Genomic DNA, 23,590 nt, shown 5'->3' with positions numbered 1-23,590 from the left:
GAGAACAGGACACCAATTCAAACCGCATAACAGAGGATATATGAACAGAATCCACACTCCATACCCACCTTCTCCAGCATGCTGTCAAAGCTCCGTCTGTCCTTGTGGTCAACGAAACGGTCAGCAATGACCCGGGTACACTCGTGGTGGAAGAGTGACGCCAGCACCTCTGGCCCCTGGCACACCTCGGTCCTCACCGTTAGAATACCCTGCCAGATACGACTGAGGTCTCGCAGGTTGAAGATGTAGTGGAACTTGGCTGGGGAGGGCAGCATCTGAGGAGGTCACATAAATGGATGGATTAATTAATCATTCATTTTCTTGCAACACGGCCTACACCCCTGAAGCACAAGCAGCAGCACAGTTGCAAGGAAAAACTCATCTCAAGAAGAACCAGACTCCCTCCATCCTCCTCTGGCTGTGTTAGGTATGTCACAGTACTGTACCTTGGCTTTGACAGCTTGCCACACCCTCCTAGTGGTGGGCACCAGGGCGCTGGCCAGGGTGCACACCTCCTCAGGGAAGCCCCTCTCGGGGCAGAAGTAGCCCTGTGCCACAGTACGAAAGATCTTGTCGATGGAGGAATTGGAGGGCAGAGTGCAGTTGAAGGTGCTGAACTGCCTCTTGAGGCGCTGAGGCACGTCGTTGCGCCCGCCCCCGGGGTGGATCATGGCCGCTACTAGCTGGACATCCACCACACTGGTGAACTCCCCTGGTCTCTCCAGGCTGTAGAAACCACCCTGCTCCATCAGCTGACGCACTATCTCATTGGTTATCTGTTGGATGGACACACAATCTCATTGGTTATCTGTTGGATGGACGCACAATCTCATTGATTATCTGTTGGACGGATGCACAATCTCATTGGTTTTCTGTGTGCAAGAGACAGGGAGATTACAATTTATTAAGAGAAATTATACAATATTTTGGTAAAGTGTAAATAAAGCCAGGTTCATGTTGATAGTTACGATCAAAATTAACATCTGGATTCATGTTACAAAACGGCACTAACCTGGTCACCCCACTCGTTGATAACGGGCATGTTGATGTCATCCACAAACACAGTCATCTTCTTGCCTGCCGGCGGCCCGTAGGTGGAGCCCATCCTCTTGTCAATGTAGCTCTCTATGGTCCTCTGGAACATACTGGGCAGGGTGGCCGAGGAGAAGTTTAAGCTCTTGCTCACCTGAGTTTCAGGATCAAACTTACTGGTATAGCCCTGCAATGGAATGACTAGGATTGAGATCCTATAAAGAGGTATTATGGTCATAGATAGTCATAAAACCCACATCTACGTTCACAAATCTATATCTCAGACCTTGATCATGACAGTCTTAGCAGTCCCCTGTTCCCCGATGAGCAACACGGCTTTGCCTTGTTTCATGATGGTCTGCATCAGGAAGTCTGTCCTCACGTTGTCCACGTTGGGCACCAGGATAGATGAGTAGTCCGGGACAGAGTCTGTGGGATACTTGTACTCTGGCACCTGGAGGTGACATCATCATGCAGAGAGAGAGAGTAAGGGTTAGTGGAGTGACTGATTGATCAATTAACAGCAACAGCACAAGCCATACCTTCTTGGACCAGTGCTCCCACTGGCCACGTTCATTGACCATGAACTCAAAGATGGTCTGGTCTCCTTGGGTCTGGGGCAGGTCCAGAGTGGCAGGGTGTGCCTCTAAGAAGGCCTCCATCTTGGATCTGTCCTCCAGCTCCAGCAGAGCCCCCACTGACCACATGACAGCAAACACAAAGAGCCTTGATACATCCCCCTGAGACTGCTTTTCCTCCACTGCAGGAAGTAGACCCTGGAAAAAGGTTCCACATTGAGCTTTGCCTTTTAAATAAGTTTTATATTTTCAACACTTCAGCCACTGGGGTGGACATGTCTATTGGATTCAATGTTATGGTCATAATAGAATGTGGGAGGTATTATGACTAGTTCAGTTTTATTAAAATTACATATTTCTAAGAATAAATAGGTAAAATATTTGAATTTCAAGTGTCTTTTACAGGATTTTAGTGTGGCTATTCTGCTTACCTGCAGAAGGTCAATGGTCTGCTTGATGTACATGCACTCCAGGATGGGCATTTTGGGAGACACAGCAGTGAAGACAAAGTTGATCAAATCCTGTACAGGGAATAAGGTAGAGACTCAGCAGATTCAGGAAGACCACAGAGGATTATTCTCATGGGAACACATGTCAGCAAAGTGTGTGTATGCCTCCATACTGCATGTGTTTGTGTCTCTTTTTGGGTTAGGGAAAGAGAATGGATGTACAGTATGATATTCAGACAGACCTGGAAAACACTATGGAAGCAGCCCAGGAGAACCTCTGCCTGCTGTGGTGACACCCTCTGGAGCCAGGCCTGAAGGATAGGCTTCCAGTCCAGCACAGAGGAGCTCATGAACACCATGCCGTTGCGGGACACTGTGGCCGGGGAGGCGTTGTCGATGTTGTGGGGCTCAAACACCACCTTACAGTTAGGCGCCATAGGGATGCGGTCGCCATTAGCCAGGGTCAGGGTCTTGTTGTCGTCCAGGACTGAGTTGAGGTTTTCAATCCAGATGGCGTCCACAGGGCCATCCAGCACGATCCAGATGTGCTCCCCCTTGGGAAGAGAAACAGTTAAATATAATAAAAATGAGAACTAGTACGACAACCATCTGGCTTAGATAGTGATAACTCATAAATAATTGTGAGGGGCCTAATTGGAGGGATATGTAACCTGAATAGCTGTTATTGGCAGAGGTGGGCGATCCAATTTTTTTGGACTGCACTGCCCCTTTAACTTCCCAGTACACCTAACTACAGTGAGCGCCAAAGGTATTCGGACAGTGACACTTTTGTGTGTCTAACTTTCTCACTCATCATAATCATGGTAGCATCCACATTCATGTAGAAGTGTTTAGAAACATATTCCTATTTACAATAAAAGTGCCTCCTAAATGAGACAATACATTATGTCCCATCCATTTCTATTGGCACAAAATAATCTGAAACACAACCAAAACAAAAAACAGTAAATGCATCCAACAATTTTGTAGAGTCACAAGCTTGATGTAGTCATTGCGTGCTATAAATATGGGATCAAATACTTCATTTTTGACTATTTTGATACACATAAGTGAATTTGTCCCAATACTTTTGGTCCCCTAAAATGGGGGGATTATGTACAAAACGTTCTGCAATTTCTAAATGGTTCATCTGATATGGATGAAAATACCCTCAAATTAAAGCTGACAGTGTGCACTTTTCCAAAGTGCTGGAGTACAGAGCCAAAACGACAAACAATGTGTCACTGTCCCAATACTTTTGGAGCACACTGTAACTAGAACAGCATACTGAAGGCAATACCATTCCATCCCAACTCTATTGACCTTGCTGACCTTCTTGGCTTTAAGCGTTTTCCTCCACAGGGTTGAGAAGACCCCATCAGTCCAGTCGTTGGTGGCTACATCCAGGGTACCAAACATCTGGGAGGCAGTAATGGCCTTGGGGTTCATCCTCATCTCTCGGTGAGGGGTGCCACAATCCAACATGGCCCTCATCAGTGTGTGGATGCAGGTGGTTTTTCCAGCTCCACTGGGGCCTAGTGTCATCATACCTACAGGCAAGAGAATGAGATCAACATAGAATGAGAGGAAGAGAAGGGGCTGTGGTCTGCAGAGGAATATCAGTGTGTAGAGCAAACGGTTCACACTAGTTTGCACTATCTGTTACAACTGCTTATGGCACGTGTTATGACATGCATTAGTCTAATGCATGCTTTACAATATAGGGCTGTGGTAAAGCAGGGATAGCCAGCTCCAAGACCATAAAATGGCAGGTTTTTATTATTTCCTTCTAATCAGAGATGGATTTAGACCTGGGACACCAGGTGAGTGCAATTAACTAACTTGTAGAAGAAGAAAAAACAGAATGGTTTCGGCCCTCCAGGACAGGAGTTGCCAAACCCTGTAGTGAAGAATCACTGATCATGGCAAACACCAAACTATCTCCATTACAGCTTTAAAACAGAAGGTTCCAGTGCACGTTGACTGACCGTGGCGAACACCAAACCATCTCCACTATAGCTTTAAAACAGAAGGTTCCAGTGCACGTTGACTGACCGTGGCGAACCCGCTGGGTCTCGTAGAGCTGCACCAGTTTGAGGACCCAGGGCTGGTGAGGTATGAGGCCAGCCTGCTGGGTCTGGGCGTGGATGGCAGCCTCCAGGTCGGGGTAGCCTGCTTTGTCCAGAATGATCCCAGGGAACAGGTCGTTGATCAGACTCATGAATAGAGGCTCGTCCTCATCCACCTGGTCAGAGACCCAGGGATTTTGTTTATTTTTTTTAACAATAAAAAATGTAAATCATTCATGTAAATTCATAAAATCATTGAGGATAACACAAATTCAGATACTTCTAGTTTCAGTGTGAAGGATAGAGGTGAAGTACCACTTGGATTGTAGGGTAGAAGAAAACTTGACTGTACCAGTTTGGAGAGGTTCATGTCACGCAGCACCCGCATCACTACCGTTTTCTCTGGCTCAGTGGGGTTGGACCTCTTCACTGAACCCAGTGTCCTCAACACTGACAAGATGTTCCTTAGCCCAAAGTCATAGTGGACCTTGAAGAGCATGTGAGTGGAGACGATTATAATCAATCTGGCTGGTGACCAAAGTTCTTGATGAGGATTGATTACAAGTGTACTGTCTATGGTGCTACTGTGACCTACTGTGACCTTATTTCACCTTTATTTAACCAGGTAGGCTAGTTGAGAGCAAGTTCTCATTTACAACTGCGACCTGGCCAAGATAAAGTAAAACAGTGCGACACAAACAACACAGAGTTACACATGGAATAAACAAACATAGTCAAAAATACAATAGAAAAAGTCTATATACAGTGAGTGCAAATAAGGTAGGATAAGGGAGTTAAGGCAATAAATAGGCCATAGTGGCAAAATAATTACAATATAGCAATTCCACACTGGAGTAATAGATATGCAGAAGATGAATGTGCAGGTAGAGTTACTGGGGTGCAAAGGAGAAAAATAAATAAGTAACAGTATCGGGATGAGATAGTTGGATGGGCTATTTACAGATGGGCTATGTACAGGTGCAGTGATCTGTGAGCTGCTCTGAATGCTGGTGCTTAAAGTTAATGAGGGAGATATGAGTCTCCAGCTTCAGTGATTTTTGCAGTTTGTTCCAGTCATTGGCAGCAGAGAACTGGAAGGAAAGGCGGCCAAAGTAGGAATTGGCTTTGGGGGTGACCAGTGAAATATACTGTACCTGCTGGAGCGCATGCTACGGGTGGGTGCTGCTATGGTGACCAGTGAGCTGAGATAAGGCGGGGCTTTACCTAGCAAAGACTTATAGATGACCTGGAGCCAGTGGGTTTGGCGACGAATATGAAGCGAGGGCCAGCCAACGAGAGCATACAGGTCGCAGTGGTGAGTAGTATAAGGGGCTTTGGTGACAAAACGGATGGCACTGTGATAGACTGCATCCAATTTGCTGAGTAGAGTGTTGGAGGCTATTTTGCAAATTACATTGCGGATCGGTAGGATAGTCAGTTTTACAAGGGTATGTTGGCAGTGAAGGATGCTTTGTTGCGAAATAGGAAGCAGATTCTAGATGTAATTTTGGATTGGAGTTGCTTAACGTGAGTCTGGAAGGAGAGTTTACAGTCTAATCAGAAACCTAGGTATTTGTAGTTATTAGGTAATATGTAGTACATATTCTAAGTCCGTCCAGAGTAGTGATGCTAGACGGGCGGGCAGATGCGGGCACTGATCGGTTGAAGAGCATGCATTTAGTTTTACTAGCATTTAAGAGCAGTTGGAGGCCACGGAAGGAGAGTTGTATGGCTTTGAAGCTCGTCTGGAGGTTAGTCAACACAGTGTCCAAAGAAGGGCAAGAAGTATACAGAATAGTGTCGTCTGCGTAGAGGTGGATCAGAGAATCACCAGCAGCAAGAGCGACATCCTTGATGTATACAGAGAAGAGAGTCGGCTGAGAATTGAACCCTGTGGCACCCCCATAGAGACTGCTAGAGGTCCGGACAACATGCCCTCCAATTTGACACACTGAACTCTGTCTGATAAGTAGTTGGTGAACCAGGCGAGGCAGTCATTTGAGAAACCAACCACCTTGATGTTACCTGCTTGGAGAGCTGCTCTTCACACAGCTTGTACAGGGTGTAGAACTTGCGGCTGAGGACTTGGTTGTCACGGAAACCAGCACTGGCTAGCTTCACCCTCATGATGATGGCTCTGTCTGGAACCATCATGGCCACCGTACGGAACTGGATCTTCAGGTTCTCCGGAAGCTCCTGGCGGCCAGCATATCCAGGGTTCTGCCATTTGCGAAGACCAGTAGAACAGAGATAATAGGAAACATAACATTGACAATTGACTCAAGAAGGGATTAAGTAAACCAAGGGGCCTCCCGAGTGGTGCAGCGGTCTAAGGCACTGTCTAAGGCAGTGCGAGAGGCATCACTACAGACCCCGGTTCAATCCCTGGCTGTATCACAACCGGTCGTGAACAGAAGTCCCATAAGGCACCTCACAATTGTCTCAGCGTTGCCCGGGTTAGGGGAGGGTTTGGCAGGGGGGGCCTTTACTTGGCTCATCGCGCTCTAGCAACTCCTTGTGGCGGGCCGGGGGCCTGCAGGCTGACCTCGGTCGTCAGGTGAACAGTGTTTTCTCCTACACATTGGTGCGGCTGGCGTCCGGGTTAAGCGGGCGAGTATTAAGAAGTGGGGTTTGGCGGGTCATGTTTCGGACGATGCATGACTCGACCTTCACCTCCCGAGCACGTTGGGAAGTTGCAGCGATGAGACAAGATCGAAATTGGGGTACATTTTTTTTATTTTTATAAAAGAGTGTGCAAACCACACTAAATAATGTCTAGTAAATCTTCCTTTCACAGTTGGTATTTGAACCTTACATGCAATTTAGCACAATGTTAGTGAAAATGTGAAATGTGATATTCTCTCACCATGGTTAGGAAGATGCCAAACTCTCTGTCCATTTCCACCAAGTCGCCATCCGTGAAGATAAACTGTGTCTTCTTGTTCTTTTTGCACTGCAACACTATATAGATCTGCTGGGCTGCTACTGACAGGACAGGGAGCTCGATGCGGTTGAACTCATCAAAGCAGCCCCATGCACCTGACTGAGCCAAACCTGCAGATAATGTTTGCTCTCCGTTTATACCCTTTATGTACTCTGCATAATTCCATATGCTATGATGGTTATTTTTTAGGAAATGCTTCATTTAAAGGGGCCGTACTGTACATATGTCTTTGTGACACATTTAGTAAAACCCTCATTACCTCTTTATGTGTGTCAGAGCAACATTCATAGCAGTGTTTTATGAGTATTGACAGATCATATTTAGCTTTGATTAATTGTCAAGTCAGAGACCTTTCCATGTTATCTCCCCATGGACAAGCTTTAGTACCTTTATAGATTCGTCCTAGCCCTCTATAGTCCATCTGGTCAGAGCAGTTGAAGACGACAACGTACTTCCCCAGGCAACGGCCCATGTCTTTGGTGGTCTCGGTCTTACCTGTACCAGCCGGCCCTGCCGGGGCTCCACCCATACTCATACCCAGGGCCTGGGACAGGGTGATGTAACACCTAGTGGAGTCCGAACATGTCAGTCATCATTGTGCTGATGATCCAATCAAATCAAACTTCATTAGTCACATGCGCAGAATACTACAAGTGTAGACTTTACTGTGAAATGCTTACTTATAAGTCCTTAACCCAACAGTGCATTTCAAGAAGAGTTACGAAAATATGTACCAAGTAGACTAACATAAAAAGTAATAATAAAAAGTAACACAATAAGAATAACGAGGCTATATATAGGGGGCACCGGTACCGAGTCAGTGTGTGAGGGTACAGGTTAGTTGAGGTAATTTGTACATGTAGGTGGGGGTGAAGTGACTATGCATAGATTATAAACAGCGAGTTTCAGCAATGTACAAAAGGGAGGGGGGGGGGGGGGGGGGGTCAATGTAAATTGTCCGGTGGCGATTTTATTAATTGTTCAGCAGTCTAATGCTTTGGGGTAGAAGCTGTTGAGGAGCCTTTTGGTCTTAGACTTGGTGCTCCGGTGGCGATTTTATTAATTGTTCAGCAGTCTAATGCTTTGGGGTAGAAGCTGTTGAGGAGCCTTTTGGTCTTAGACTTGGTGCTCCGGTACCGCTTGCCATGTGGTAGCAGAGAAAACAGTCTAACTTGGGTGACTGGAGTCTCTGACAATTTTATGGGCTTTCCTCTGACACTGCCTATTGTATAGGTCCTGGATGGCAGGAAGCTTGGCCCCAGTGATGTAGTGGGCCATACGCACTACCCTCTGTAGCGCCTTACGGTCAGATGCCGAGCAGTTGCCATACCAGGCAGTGATGTAACCGGTCAGGATGCTCTCGATGGTGCAGCCGAACTTCTCCCTATAGGGAGAAGGTCAGCGAACTGGCAGTGTGGTGCCAGGACAACAACCTCTCCCTCAATGTGAGCAAGACAAAGGAGCTGATCGTGGACTACAGGAAAAGGCGGGCCAAACAGGTCCCCATTAACATCAACGGGGCTGTAGTGAGGATCTGGGGACCCATTCCAAATATTTTCAGTCTCCTGAGGGGGACCATGATTGTTTGGACCATGATTGATTGTTGGTGATGTGGACACCAAGGAACTTGAAACTCTCGACCCGCTCCACTACAGCCCCATTGATGTTACTGGGGGCCTGTTCGGCCCGCCTTTTCCTGTAGTCCACGGTCAGCTCCTTTGTCTTGCTCACATTGAGAGAGAGGTTGTTGTCCTGGCACCACACTGCCAGTTCTCTGACCTTCTCCCTATAGGCCATCTCATCATTGTCGGTGATCAGGCCTACCACTGTTGTGTCGTCAGCAAACTTAATGATGGTGTTGGAGTCGTGTTTGGCTACGCAGTCATGGGTGAAGGGGGAATACAGGAGGGGACAAAGTACAGTGTTAAGGATCAACGTGGCAGACGTGTTGTTGCCTACTCTTACCACATGGGGGCGGCCCGTCAGGAAGTCCAGAATCCAGTTGCAGAGGGAGGTGTTTAGTTCCAGAGTCCTTAGCTTAGTGATGAGCTTCGTAGGCACTATGGTGTTGAACGCTCAGCTGTAGTCAATGAACAGCTTTCTCACATATGTGTTCCTTTTGTCCATGTGAGAAAGGGCAGTGTGGAGTGCGATTTAGATTGCGTCATCTGTGAATCTGTTGGGGTGGTATGCGAATTGGAGTGGGTCTAGGGTGTCCGGGAGGATGCTGTTGATGTGAGCCATGACCAGCCTTTCAAAGCACTTCATGGCTACCGACTTGAGTGTCACGGGGTGGTAATCATTTAGGCATGTTACCTTCGCTTCCTTGGGCACAGGGACTATGATGGTCAGCTTGAAACATGTAGGTATTACAGACTCGGTGAGGGAGAGGTTGAAAATGTCAGTGAAGACACTTGACAGTTGGTCTGCGCATGCTTTGAGTACACATCCTGGTTATCCGTCTGGCCCAGCGGCTTTGTGAATGTTGACCAAAGGTTTTGTTCACATCGGCTACCGAGAGCGTTATCACACAGTCATCCAGAACAGCTGGTGCTCTCATGGATGCTTCAGTGTTGCTTGCCTCGAAGCAAGCATAAAAGGCATTTAGCTAATCAGGTAGGCTCGCGTCACTGGGCAGCTCACGTCTGGGTTTCACTTTGTAATCCACAATAGTTTTCAAGCCCTGCCACATCCGATGAGCGTCAGAGCCGGTGTAGTAGGATTCAATCTTAATCCTGTATTGACGCTTTGCTTGTTTGATGGTTTGTCTGAGGGCATAGCGGGATTTCTTATAAGCGTCCATATTAGTCTCCCACTCCTTTGAAAGTGGCTGCTCTAGCCTTTAGCTCGATGTGGATGTTGCCTGTAATCCATGGCTTCTGGTTGGGATATGTACGTACAGTCACTGTGGGGACGACGTCGTCGATGCACTTATTGATGAACCCGAAGACTGAAGTGGTGTCCTCCTCAATGCCATTGGATGAATCCCAGAATATTTTTCAGTCTGTGCTAGCAAAACAGTCCTGTAGTGGAGCATCCGCGTCATCTGACCACTTCCCTATTGAGCGAGTCACTGGTACTTCCTGCTTTAGTTTTTGCTTGTAAGTAGGAATCGGGAGAATAGAATTATGGTCAGATTTGCCAAATGGAGGGCGAGGGAGAGCTTTGTATGCATCTCTGTGTGTGGCATAAAGATGGTCTAGGATTTTTTTTTCTCTGGTTGCACGTGACATGCTGGTAAAAATTTGGTAAAATTTGCTTAAAAGTTTGCTTAATTGTTGCAACAAACTCATTCTTGCAATTGGATAAGATCTTTTCAGCCAGCCGTATTGTCTGCGCTGGTATGCATTATAGTAGATATCACAGAGCTGGTTTCCCAGAGATTTATCCTGAATCATCACTGAATATGCTTTTTTGACCAGCACTAGGCTTAATCTGTGCTTGGGAAATCTGCCCATAATATGTCCCAGTAAGACAATAACACTATAATACAAGCAGGAGTTTCAGAGTAGATAGAATACCATTAGTGTAATTATTAAAGACCTGTCAGTGAGAGGGGTGATGACCAGTCTATCGGTACAGCCCAGATACTCGTTGCAGTAGCTAAACTCCACGTCAGTGATCTGGATTATACATCTGTCCTTGTCCTCGATGAAGTAGAAGCGGGATTGCTTCTGCCACTCAAAGTCTAATGTCGATCGGATGTTCATTCGCACCTGAGTGATATTGGGATGTGGATTTAGTCATGGATTACGTTTATATAGTACAACCTGATGGAGAGTCATGCAAAGCTTTATAAGATACCTTATGAAATGCCCAATGAATATTCTAGAGGTTATTCATGAAAAATGTGCCCCCTTTCTTACTGAAAAATAGGTTGTATAAATGTTGCATTGAAAAAAAGAGATGGCATTCCAATATCTTACTATTGCTGTACTTTTGCTAAAAATACTATAAGGCTTCTAAGAAAGTTAATACATCAACTTGTATGTGGTTGGGGAAAAGACTTTGAAACAATGCAAAGGGTATGCTCACCAGGTCGTCGAATATGTCTTTCTGATGCACATGGATGGTTATCAGAGTCTCATACTTGGTGCGTTCATTCCTGGTCAAGTCTCGAGTGGTCATATCAATCAGCTCATTCAGGATATCCCCAAACTTTTGATTGGTAGTTTGCATGACCTGTGCAATCAAGTCAAGAAGTAAAAAGAAAACACAAAATAATTTATTCAACAATGTATCCACAAAATCACATTTTAGAAATAAAGCTACTTCTTGTCTAGAGGTGAAGATTCCGGCTCCCGAGTGGTGCAGAGGTCTAAGGCACTGCATCTCAGTGCTAGAGGCGTCACTACAGACCCTGGTATGATTCCAGGTTGTATTACAACCGGACGTGATTGGGAGTCCCATAGGGCGGTGCACAATTGGCCCAGCGTCGTTCGGGTTAAGGTTCAGCCAGGGTAGGCCGTCATTGTAAATAAGAATTAGTTCTTAACTGACTTTCCTAGTTAAATAAAGGTAAAAAAAAAAATACAATTCCCTTTCAGGTACAGTATAACCACATTCTACAACATATACTTTACCTAGTATAATAGCACCAATGGAATGGTCCCAAAAGTGGAAGCTCCAAGCAAAATCAAGCACACCTCAAATACTTGCAAGTATCTTACATGTACAGTATTTGAATGCCCAGACTGTTACCTTTTTGTCTCCCTTGCTGAACCCCAGTGCTTCCTCTGCATCCCTGGTCCAGATCATCTGGATGCCCAGCAGACCCACCTGGGCTGGGAACACAGACTGGAACTCCACCAGCTTTAGTCCTGCGTCACTGATGGACATGTGAGCCTGCCGGATAATGCCATGGATGGTCTTCCTCACTCTGTCCAGCAAGAGCCCCAGCCAGGCTTCTACATTTCCCTATCGGACACCATCAGAGGACAATGTTCAGTAATGGATCTGCGCCACATGATTAGTCTACCTCTGAACATATAAAGTAGATGGTTGAGCAGGAATCAAAGCAGAATGGCTTTTTAATATGGGAATAAGAAACTTCCATTTTGTATTGAAACGTATCAGAACACCAATGCCAAATGTGAGTCATGCATTGAGGAGCATTGCCTTCAACTCAGCAGTGTGTACAGTAGGTTAAGTGTACCTGAGCCAAAACAGGTTCGGACAAGTCTACTGTCTCTCCTTCCTGGGACTGGAAGCTTAGGATCTGGTCATAGTTCTTATCATGGAAAACCACACAGTTCACATTGTCGAAAAGACTCAGCAGATGAGCCTGTACCCAAAGGAGATGACAAGTTACAGTTTGAGAGAGGTTTAATTTGAGATAACGACAAATGATAGAACTAGAACCGCACTACATTTCATTGATTTTGATTGATTTCATTTTATGCAGTCAAAAAACATAATGTAGACTGCACAGTTACACATTGAGACAATAGTTAAAACACCAAACAATTAATACATGTGGACACCCCTTCAAATGAGTGGTTCCGGCTATAGCAGCCACACCCGTTGCTGACAGGTGCATAAAATCGAGCACACAGCCATGCAATCTCCATAGACAAATATTGGCAGAAGAATGGCCTTACTGAAGAAGGAAAGGGGGATACCTAGTCAGTTATACAACTGAATGAATTCAACTGAAATGTGTCTTACGCATTTAACCCAACCCCTCAAACAGAGAGATGCGGGGGGGCTGCCTTACTCAACATCCACGTCATCAGCGTCTGTGGAACAGTGGGTTAACTGCTTTGCTCAGGGGCAGAACGAAAGATTTTTACCATGTCAGCTCAGGGATTCGATCCAGCTACCTTTCGGTTATTGGCCCAACGCTCCTAACGGCCAGGCTGCCTGCTGCCCCTCAGTGACATTCAACGTGGCACCGTCAAAGGATGCCACCTTTTCAACAAGTCAGTTAGTTACATTTCTGCCCTGCTAGAGCTGCCCCGATCTACTGTAAGTGATGTTATTGTGAAGAGAAAATGTCTAGGAGCAACAACAGCTCAGCCGCGAAGTGGTATGGGACCACTGAGTGCTGAAGCGTGTACAAATCATCTGTCCTCTGTTGCAACACTCATTACCGAGTTCCAAACTGCCTCCAGACGCAACGTCAACACAATAACTGTTTGTCGAAAGCTTCATGAAATGGGTTTCCATGTCTGAGCATCTTATAACCTGAAAACTTGCCATACTAAGCAATTGTGTCTAAAATGGGAGGGAGGGATTTGCCACCATTGGACTCTGGAGCAGTGGAAACGCATTCTCTGGAGTGATTAATCACGCTTCACCATCTGGCAGCCCGACGGACAAATCTGGGTTTGGCAGATGCCAGGAGAACGCTAGTCCCCAATGCATAGTGCCAACTGTAAAGTTTGATGGAGGAGGAATAATGGTCTGGGGCTGTTTTTCATGAATCGGGCTAGGCCCCTTAGCTCCAGTGAAGTGAAATCATAACGCTACATATAACGCTGCATACAATGACATTCTAGACGATTCTGTGGTTCTAACTTTGCGGCAACAGTTTGGGGAAGGCCCTTTCTTGTTTCAGCATGATAATGCCCCCGTGCACAAAGTGAGGTCCATACAGAAATGGTTTGTCAAGATCGGTGTGGAAGAAATTGTCTGGCCTGCACAGAGCCTTGACCTCAACTCAATCGAACATCTTTGAGACTAATTGGAACGCCGACTGCGAGCCAGGCCTAATCACCCAAAATCAGTGCCCGACCACACTAATGCTATTGTGGATTAATGGTAGCAAGACCCTGCAGCAATGTTCCAACATATAGTGGAAAGCCTTCCCAGAAGAGTGGAGGCTGTTATAGCAGCAAAGGGGAGACCAACTCCATATTAATGGCCATGATTTTGGATTGAGCTGTTCAATGAGCAGCTGTCCACATACCTTTGGCATGGTCGTGTATCAATGGTATCTATGGCCATACCAGACATGGAGAAACAGTACAGTAGAAGAAAATGCCCTAACGTAACCCAGCCATAGAATGTTTTTAGTTTGTCCAGTCCAGTACCTGTATGGTGTGGGAGTCTGAGGCCTGTCCCAGGATCTCCAGTAGAGCAGGGTCAGAGACAAAGAAGAACCGAGGGAACACAAGCCTCTTCTTCTCCAGGTACCCGCTCAGGGACTTCTGACACACCTCCAGCTGCTCCAGAAGATGGGGCAACAGCTGGCTGAGGGTCTCGTCCCCCACACAGCACTGCACCACACCTGTCACCTCGTGGGCACGCTGCATGATCTTCTGCCAGGACTTGTCGATGTTCTGGAACCTCTTGGCTTCCTATATGGGACAGATTTAGTGGCCATATCCTTACTTGAATAGCCTGGAATTCACACTAAGTTCAAATTGAATCTACATTCAAGTGAAACAATAGTGAATCAACAGGTAAACAGAGCATGGTTCAGCTTGTTCTGACCTGGGGCAGCTGCTTAGCGATATCCCCTCCGACAAATACGGCCTCCAGGTAGATCCACAGGTTCTGAACCGTCAACCATTTCTCTATGACCTCAGTGGTGTTAGACAGCTTCAGCACCCACTGCTGGATGGAAGGCTTGAATGGGGCATTATACCTGGAAAAGTATAATTTCACACATGTACAGTGGGTATTAATACACGTGTGAATGGGAAATGTGTTTTTTTGTTGCATATCCCACTCTCCCCGAGACACCCTTGGAGAGTGGGGTCACAGCCAGAGTCTGCCATTATCAACAGTGACCTTGACGCAATTAGGGTTAAATGCCTTGTTCAAGGGCACAGATAGATTTTTCACCTTGTCGGGTCAGGGATTCAAAATAGCGACCTTTCGGTTACTGGCCCAATTCTCAAACCGCTACGCTACCTGCATCTCAACTTCTAGGCTACCTGCCGCCATCGACAACTATCTGTATGGTCACCTAGAAGCGATACAGTAAACATTGAATTCAATTCTGAATTCATGTCTGATTGCTAATATTGTGGTACCTGGGTTCGAAATCCATTCGATCAAATCAGACATGAGGATGTGGTGGTACCTACCGGTTGCTCATGAGTGAGGCCAGCACCATCAGACTGTCCTCCATGAGGGCCACCTTCTCTGCAGTGTCAGTACCCTTCAGTAGCAGTTCCCCCCGGTTCCTGAAGGGGGCGAAGGTGAGAGTGTGGCTGCTCCACTCTGCCACTACGTCTTTCAGTTTGGCCTCAATGTCCCTCTCCTTCACGGCGCTGATGCACACATCCTGTCCAGATAAACACAGCACACCTAATTATATTTTACAAGTATATTGTTTGCCCATTTTGGTGAGGGGATTTGGTGACATAGTACCTCAATATCCTCTTTGTAGTTGAGCAGTGGTGCCTCCATGATGTTTCTGAGGGCAAAGCTCTCCGACTCCACCTCGAAGATGTGACCTGTGAGGTCACTCAGGCGGCTCCAATGCCTGGACATCATCGCCTGAAAGGGAGAGGGGATTGAAAGGGACAATCGTCAGGAAAAGCAATATGAGTTGTAGATGATTAAATTAAAGGTATTGTTTCACCTTGTTAGCCATCATGTAAAGTAGGGGGCACGTCTCGTTGAAGTCATCGATTGTCTTCTTCAGGTCACTAAAGGCTTGCCACTCCTTCAACGCCTTGGGAAGTTTCCGGATTCTTATGGAAAGTGGAAAAATAGAGTAATCACAATGTTCACAAGGATTAGTCAGCAACTCAACTTTAACTTATCTATCGTTTAGATTATTTTCCAATACAGCATATTGACATGTATATATCACAGTCCATGGGATTCTACCTGTTCTGGAAATCCTGCAGTTCATTGTTGATCTTGTCTATGTTTAGGTCGGCCCATTGGATATCATAGTAACTAGTGACACTTTCAGTGACAGAGTTGTAGAGCGTGTAAAGTTTTGACAAAAGACCCAGCTCTCTTTTAATTCTCTGAAGATCGGGATATTCTGTTAACGAGAGATATTAGCCATATTAGCCTAGTCCTGAATCTCCATTGAAAGTGTTTTGAAGTCCAAGGATATGTAAAATATGGGTCCAGGAAACAGTGTATTTCAATGTGGATATAAATGTGAGAATAGTCACCGTTAACTGAAAGGCCGAATAGCTCCTCCCCTCCAGAGTAGGTAACATATTTTCTCCACAGCTCATTGAACTGGGCCTGGAAGCTCTGCAGTCTGTCGCTGGCTTCATCTGGGGTCAACCCCTCCACTCCAGGGCCACTTGATGAACATAAAGCATGTGGATTACAGGAATCTATCAACTATTGAGCAAAATGTCTGAATGAAAAATATAACTGTATTCTACCTTTTGTCATAATCTGAGTAGTAGGTCTGGACAGAGTTCTGGAAGGTCTCTACCCCTGACAGTAGGTCTGCCTTCATGGCAGGTTGAATCTTCACCAGGGTGTTTTGGGTTTCCATCACCTTTTGATGGACATTGTTTTGGTTTCAGATACAGAGCACAGCTCAAACAGAGATGGAAGAGGAAGTGAGACATCTCACTTGCTCCTTTTTTCTGATTAATTTACAGTTAATGAACTAAGCAGACCAGATCAAGCTGCTAAAGCATTGGTGCCTATGGGAGAGCCAGCCCTTAAAGGTCCAATGCAGCTGTTTATATCTCAATATCAAATCATTTCTGGGTAACAATGAAATACCTTACTGTGATTGTTTTCAATGAAAATGGTCAAGCTGGCAGAGAGGTTTGGAACTCATTATTTTTAGTCTAACTAATTTACTGCCGGGTCACCAGGCAGGCCAAAAATCCATCCCACTAAAAGAGGTGGACATTTCAGGCGGGCTTTTCAAACAGCTCTCACACTAAAACAGCATTATCATAATTCTCACAATTCCACAGTATTATTCCAACCGCATGGTGTGTAAATATATATATAAAACACAGGAAAATCATGTTTTTGAATGCACTGGGCTTTAAAGCAGACAGGAACCATTTTTGACTCATACTTGAGAGAGAGCAAGAAGGGCATGTTCGTCACATACTCAGTGGTTTGCTGCCCTCTACTGCCACATGTACAGAATATATGTCTTGGTTGGCTGCAACAACTACCACAGTCGATGTACGTGAGTCTTAAACTTCATCAAATTCCAAATTCCTTTTCTTATATTTTGCCTCAGTGGGTTACAAGGTGATTGACAAGAGAATGTTTGGCATCAGAAACTCCACACGGGACAAGTGAATAGAGGAACAATAAAATGTCAGGTGAGAAAATGTGACGTGAAATACATAACATTTTCCACCCACCATTGCATTGAGGTTCCTCCAGGCGTACGTCAGCCCGTCCACCTTCTCTGCGTTCCCGTCGCTGAAGATCAACTCGTGGCGGTTGAGCAGGGCAAACGACTCCTCCACGGGGCCGATGGTGGCGTCTATCCGGATCTCTGCCTCTCTGACCTCTCGGAGAGAGGCCATGGCTCCCCTAACGTCCTCCAGGTCTTCAACAGGCCTCTGGAGCCTCTTGGTCAGGCCGTCCACAAAGGAGTAGATGTCGGCCATGTCGGCTGAGGCCTGGCTGTTCAGCGCAGCTCCAAAGGCCCGTTTCCAGGCACGGCACTCCTGGGTCAGGGAGAGCTTAAGGTGTTCTGTGTGGAACAGGACTGAACCCACAGTGCAGGAGGCTGGCAAGCTGTCAATCTGAGCTTCCATTTTCTGCATGAGGTGAGCAAGTAACACATCAAACAGATCAAAATCTAATGACAACCATCCAATATGTAAAACAATGAGTGAATGTCACTAACAGAGTAGGAGGAAATCTGAGTGCTGAAAGCTGGGAGGGATGGACTGGTCTCCAGGAAGGTTTTCACTTCTTCCTCTGGGTCCTGGGGAGAACAATACGAGTCATGTTATATAGATCCGAACGGTCAAATATGATCAAATCATATCAAATCATTGTATACAGTACATCAATTCATCGACATAGAGTCTTTCTCTCTTTCATTCTTGGCTTAGTACATCCTGGCTCTGGTAAAACTTGAATACTAATGGATCATTCAAAGATGATGCCACCAGCATTGTTTTATGTATCGCTAACATTTCCAGCCCAGCAGACCTGATTCCACAGGGTGGAGAAGTGATGGAACTCCTGCAGTACATCCCCGGCCTCGGTCCTGAGGGAGGACACGATGGAACCCAGCTGGATGACGGCCTTGGTGACGTCCTTGTGCTCGGCCAGCTGCCGGTCCAGGGGCTTGAGGACCAGCTGTTTGGTCAGGGGGCCGTCATCCCCAGCGTCCCTGACTGCAGCCTGCTCTGCCTGGGGAGGGGCACAGGGAAAGACCCCAATTTGGATCACTTCTTACATTCAATTTCTCAACAATATTTAAGGTAGGAATAATTATAAGAAAAAAATATGATAGTAATACCATTCAGGAATCTTTAGTTTATTTATTTGATTTATTTATTCCACCTTTATTTAACCAGATAAGTCAATTGAGAACCAATTCTCATTTACAATACGACCTGGCCAACAGTGAACAGGACAACACACAATACCACTAAAAAGAAATAAAACACACTATATGGAGAAAAGGTACAAATTCATCAAATATAGAACAATAAGAAATATTCACAGTGGGTTAGAGCAGAAAAGTCCAAGGCAACACAGCAGACGTAATAAGCAGCAGATACATCGACCAGATAGCAAGCCTACCTGAAGCTGCTTGTGATGTAGATGGGAAAATGTCCATAGTGGGATGTCTGTAGCCATAGACAGCACAATGCTCACAACTTTGTTGACAGTACTCTGTGAGACACAAGCAGGGGACAAAGACAGAGGACAATGCCACCATACTATGTGATTTATCAGTAGAAAATAATTGAATATTGAAGAGATAGCAATAAACACACTCATGTGTATATTCATAACATAAAATAGACTTAAATATATATATTTTCCATTAATCTTTTCTATCCAATTTGCCAATAAACTTTGACTTTGGACTATTTCTTTACATGTGTCAAGGAGTACCTGGATGTCCTCTAGACTGGGCTTGAGGACGATGTTGGGAATGGCCAGCTGAATAGAGGCCTCGAAGAGAGGAACCTGGACCTGTGGTCGACTCAGGTACGAGGACGACTGGTACTTGGAACTCGCCACATGAAGCCTTCGCCTCAGAGAATCAAGGGATGACCTTGTAGCTATGAAAATGTAAATGATTATAGGAAAACATACGTCAGTTTAGGGCAGTTTTGGTACTCAGTCAAAAGCAACTAACTATTATTGCCAATGTGTATTGTTTTCATTGAATTATTGCATTTGAATTAATGTCTTGGTTTGATTAAAACAGAGTTGATCCCAACCCCGATGACCTCACATAGGTAAAAGAACAATTGGAAATCTCACCTTTGACCAGGGCCTCTGTGTTCCTCTGGCACAGCTGAGCCATCAGGTTGTAAAAGCAACAGGCTAGACACAACTGGCAGCGTGTCTTCTGTTTAGCATCCGGGTGTAGACACTGGAGAGACCCCTGAATCAGAGAACATTGAGGCGTTACACAAAGGCTCATTGTTGACAGGTGTAGTTGTGCGTTTACTGCTAATGTAACAGAGGTGGTTTCTTGAACCACACTTGTGTGAAAAGTAACTTTGTCCTGAGACCTGAAAACTTGCGCTGTTCAACGAGTCAGTCACACTAACCCACCTTTAGGTTGACTACTTCCGCTGGCGTCATCCTCTTTTTCAGCTCGTCAGTCATCTCGTACATAGACATTTCCACTTGTTTACTTTGGCTGCAGTGAAATCAAGATAAACAGCTGAAGTGAAACTGAGCAAACGTTTCAAACAATGATACCCTGATGATTTGATCAATGATGCTGTTTTTGGTAATGGTAATAGAGAGACGATTACTCTGAAAACACCAATCCTTTATTTTCCTTTGTCTGTTGGTCACTTGTTGCAAGTTCATATCAAACCATGTAATGACACTAAGATTTCACATATTGGACTAACCAAACATAGGCATAATTGACCTTTCTGTATAATTTGTAGAGCTCAGTCAGCACTCACATGCTCAGTGCCTTCCCAGCAGACCTCACAGTTTCCTCAGCCTGGCTATGAAAGTTTTGGGATGAAACGGGCATATCCTCGGGCAGCACCAGCAGGGCAGTGGACGACATGGCCTGTAGGATTCTCTCGATGCGACACTCCAGTGTATCCATGGCAACCTTTGCAACTTGCTCCAGTTCTTGCAGTACTCCATATACATTCTCTATGACTACAAGAAAAGGACAGTTTGTTTGGTTAAGTCTGAATATTACTGAAAGAACACAATCCCAGATTCAATGCTTAAATCCAGCCCTGCAGTAACACACCTGATTCAGATATTTAACCCAATCATAATCCTCCTTATGAGTTATGATTAGCTGAATCAGGTGTATTACCACAGGGTTGGAACTAACGCCTGTACACATACTGTACAACCGTCTCCAGGACTGGAATAGGAGAACCCTGTCGAATTTTACCAGTAAACTACAGTAAACTGCTCTCACATCTGTCGGTGTTGAGTGATGTCCAGGAGAGAGTAGTGAGCCCTGGGGAGAGAGAGTTCTCCACGTGTCTGATGAAGGGCTGCATCAGGGGGAGGAGGATGGGAGGGATCCTGGATAAGACTGCTTCAAAGTCCTGCAGCATTTCCTGTAGCCTGGGACAAAGGGATTTCACTATTAAAACATCCTCTATGATACCATGTGCATTTTTGCTTCAACTGTTGTAAAAAATAGACATGTATTGTACATTAGACCCATAGTCAACACCTGGTCACCAAACCTGGTCCTGGGAGATATAGGGTGTTTTGGTTTAGTTCAACACTTTACTGATTACTGAAACACTTGATTCAATCAATAATATCTCACCTGTTTTGCTGGGCCTTCAGCTCGACTTCTTTGGCACACATATTCAGGATCACAGTTGGGACCGCGATGCCAAGCTTATGCATGCACTTAGCCTCATGCAGAACCTCCAGGACCAAGGAGTCAAGATTAACATATATCTTCTGGGCAAGCAAGAATCACAATATTGAAGGGTGAGTTAACAGAGTGAAATCGGAAAGTGTAGGCCTAGCGGTTAAGAGCGTTGGGCCAATAATGGAAAGGTTGCAGGTTCGAATCCACGAGCCAACTATGTGAAAAATCTGCCGATGTGTCATTGAGCAAGGCACTTAACCCTAATTGCTCCTGTAAGTCGCTAAGAATAAGAGCGTCTGCTAAATGACAACATTTTTAATGTAAATCTCAAATTTGCACAACACACACTTAAATAATGTTAACATTATCAAATATAATACAAGGTGTTGCTTAGTTCTATAGCTTTGGCCTCTAAGGAAAGGGCCATTATCTGAATATAATGTCGACATTAGCGGCACTTTGGAATGGGCAGAACCTTTGTTTCTGGGTCTCTGACAAGCAGCGATGCATTCAGGCCGTGACGGCCCATCTCCACGGCTTGGCTCCAGCCTCTGTGGTACAGGAGCTCGAACTCAAGGAGAACGGCGGCCATCTTGTTATAGCTTCTGATCACCTTCCTCATCTCAGGGGTCTGCCAGACAAAAAGAGAAGCACGAGTCTCTGTAACAATATCTACACTAGCATACTGCTCAGAATGACGCAATGTACTGGGCATGCATTCTAAATATAATGAGAGTATAAATGAAACCATATTTTTCTTTGGGGACCATACAAATTAGGTACTGTAGATATCACATTTCATTAATTTCCTTTGTTTTGCTTCCCACACAAAAGTATGAATTCAGAAAACACAAAGTTTGAAAAGTGTCAACCCAAAGTATCACATCTACCTCATTTAGGGTTACATATCAAACAAAACAATTGAGGAAATGTTGTTGAAATTGTAAAAGACTACCTTTAGAATGTCCATTTTGTTTTTCAGGATAGACATAGGTAACTCAATCTTTCGGAATAGTTGCCGCGACCACATAATCTTCCCTGCAACCTGCCAGAGAGAGAAGCATTTTAAAACCTATGAAGACCAAAAAGACTCTTGACATTCTGTATGTGCTGTCCATGTTCTTCACACTGTATGTTTAGTATGCCTTAAATGTCTGAAAAGGGATAAATGCATTATATCAGGGCTCTCCAACCCTGTTCCTGAAGAGCTACCCTCCTGTAGGTTTTCACTCCAACCCTGTTCCTGAAGAGCTACCCTCCTGTAGGTTTTCACTCCAACCCTGTTCCTGAAGAGCTACCCTCCTGTAGGTTTTCACTCCAACCCTGTTCCTGAAGAGTTACCCTCCTGTAGGTTTTCACTCCAACCCTGTTCCTGAAGAGTTACCCTCCTGTAGGTTTTCACTCCAACCCTGTTCCTGAAGAGCTACCCTCCTGTAGGTTTTCACTCCAACCCTGTTCCTGAAGAGTTACCCTCCTGTAGAACCAACCCGGGTTGGTTCTAACTGGATTCATCTCATCAACCAGCTAATTATTATAATCAGATGTGAAAAATATACTGGACGGTTGCTCTCCAGGAACAGGGTTGTAGAGCTCTGCTTTAGATCCTCTTTCATACAGGCTTTGACATTAACACCATAGTCACCGCACATCAAATTTACTGAGGAAGTGCTGCAAAGCTCTGTGGGCAGCCAGCAAATGTGTGAAATGTATTTTGCAGTGGCCACAGAGGTCTGAGTACATTATACTATAACAAAACAGTGAATGTGTTAGTTGAATGCTGGAAGAAAAACACATAATTCATCATGCTTTTATCATGAAATGCTACCAATTTGCTATGTGCAGCACATTTTCGAAAAGTTGGACTACATGGACTCACAGGAGGCATGTTTCGCGGAATGGGAGGGTTGTCCTTCTGCTTTTGATAGAGCTTCCTGACAAGCTCCAGGTCTCGGCTATAGCGCTGCAGTACTGCCATGTATTTGTCTGTGAGGTCCAGCTGCTTACCGACGCCATTCTCAAACTTGGAGAGGAGGTCAAGCATTCGCTCAGTCTAATGGTAGAGAAAGAATTCAGCGAGGTGAAAGGTGACGAATCATCATAGAAACATGCTTTACAATTCGAGATTAGCTGGTACCCTTAGATGTCATAGAGACTTTTGGATCAGTGAGAACTCACGGTTAGTGACTGCTCAAACCAGGCCACTAGCAATGATTGGAGAGACTGGAAGAGTCCTTGGATCTGGAACTTGAACTCTGTGTAGTCACTGTCAAACTGAGCAAAGAGCAGGATCTGTAGCACTCACACAATTCAGAGGCAATTCAATACAACGCTTTTGATCAATTTAAAACCCTCACAGAAACCATTATATTACAATTTCATGGAGTTATGGCAGTTGTAATAGCCAGATTATCGTCTGTTTTTACAACCAGCACTTCATCATACATTTGATATTAAGGACTCAATCATGGACACTCTCACTCTGTTTTCTGACTGGCTGCTTGCGCTGCTATTATTTGTTGCCTCTATCTGTCCATTTGGCTATTCAGTAGTGCTATGCTACTTGTATTGTGGTCTGACACTTTGTTGTTTTCTCTTGT

At 45.2% G+C, this 23,590-nt stretch overlaps 1 protein-coding gene across 1 annotated transcript in view; it reads right to left on the bottom strand.

The window, feature by feature from the left end:
- Positions 1–23,590, bottom strand: part of dnah5l (dynein, axonemal, heavy chain 5 like) — a 68,315-nt gene that overhangs the window by 24,614 nt on the left and 20,111 nt on the right. The window contains exons 16-54 of the mRNA XM_036943917.2: positions 23,169–23,264; positions 22,870–23,043; positions 21,949–22,038; positions 21,469–21,624; positions 20,943–21,082; positions 20,580–20,731; positions 20,098–20,305; positions 19,733–19,820; positions 19,436–19,559; positions 19,061–19,230; positions 18,743–18,835; positions 18,143–18,346; positions 17,832–17,912; positions 17,338–17,742; positions 16,381–16,499; positions 16,159–16,295; positions 15,860–16,022; positions 15,609–15,720; positions 15,395–15,523; positions 15,109–15,308; positions 14,510–14,663; positions 14,107–14,373; positions 12,228–12,356; positions 11,774–11,989; positions 11,108–11,254; positions 10,616–10,788; positions 7,460–7,638; positions 6,995–7,182; positions 6,154–6,348; positions 4,481–4,615; positions 4,115–4,304; positions 3,392–3,609; positions 2,302–2,613; positions 2,042–2,131; positions 1,575–1,808; positions 1,319–1,486; positions 1,013–1,219; positions 447–776; positions 69–275 (exon numbers count right to left, since the gene is read on the bottom strand). Of these exons, the coding sequence (XP_036799812.2) occupies positions 69–275; positions 447–776; positions 1,013–1,219; positions 1,319–1,486; positions 1,575–1,808; positions 2,042–2,131; positions 2,302–2,613; positions 3,392–3,609; positions 4,115–4,304; positions 4,481–4,615; positions 6,154–6,348; positions 6,995–7,182; positions 7,460–7,638; positions 10,616–10,788; positions 11,108–11,254; positions 11,774–11,989; positions 12,228–12,356; positions 14,107–14,373; positions 14,510–14,663; positions 15,109–15,308; positions 15,395–15,523; positions 15,609–15,720; positions 15,860–16,022; positions 16,159–16,295; positions 16,381–16,499; positions 17,338–17,742; positions 17,832–17,912; positions 18,143–18,346; positions 18,743–18,835; positions 19,061–19,230; positions 19,436–19,559; positions 19,733–19,820; positions 20,098–20,305; positions 20,580–20,731; positions 20,943–21,082; positions 21,469–21,624; positions 21,949–22,038; positions 22,870–23,043; positions 23,169–23,264 (6,780 nt within the window). The remainder of the gene's footprint in view (positions 1–68; positions 276–446; positions 777–1,012; positions 1,220–1,318; positions 1,487–1,574; positions 1,809–2,041; positions 2,132–2,301; positions 2,614–3,391; positions 3,610–4,114; positions 4,305–4,480; positions 4,616–6,153; positions 6,349–6,994; positions 7,183–7,459; positions 7,639–10,615; positions 10,789–11,107; positions 11,255–11,773; positions 11,990–12,227; positions 12,357–14,106; positions 14,374–14,509; positions 14,664–15,108; positions 15,309–15,394; positions 15,524–15,608; positions 15,721–15,859; positions 16,023–16,158; positions 16,296–16,380; positions 16,500–17,337; positions 17,743–17,831; positions 17,913–18,142; positions 18,347–18,742; positions 18,836–19,060; positions 19,231–19,435; positions 19,560–19,732; positions 19,821–20,097; positions 20,306–20,579; positions 20,732–20,942; positions 21,083–21,468; positions 21,625–21,948; positions 22,039–22,869; positions 23,044–23,168; positions 23,265–23,590) is intronic.

This window comes from Oncorhynchus mykiss, chromosome 15 (genome assembly GCF_057628025.1).
Source record: "Oncorhynchus mykiss isolate SJ-2025 chromosome 15, ASM5762802v1, whole genome shotgun sequence".
Lineage (NCBI taxonomy): Eukaryota > Metazoa > Chordata > Actinopteri > Salmoniformes > Salmonidae > Oncorhynchus > Oncorhynchus mykiss.
The sequence above is the reverse complement of the archived record's forward strand: the minus strand, read 5'-3'. Positions and strand labels throughout refer to the sequence as shown.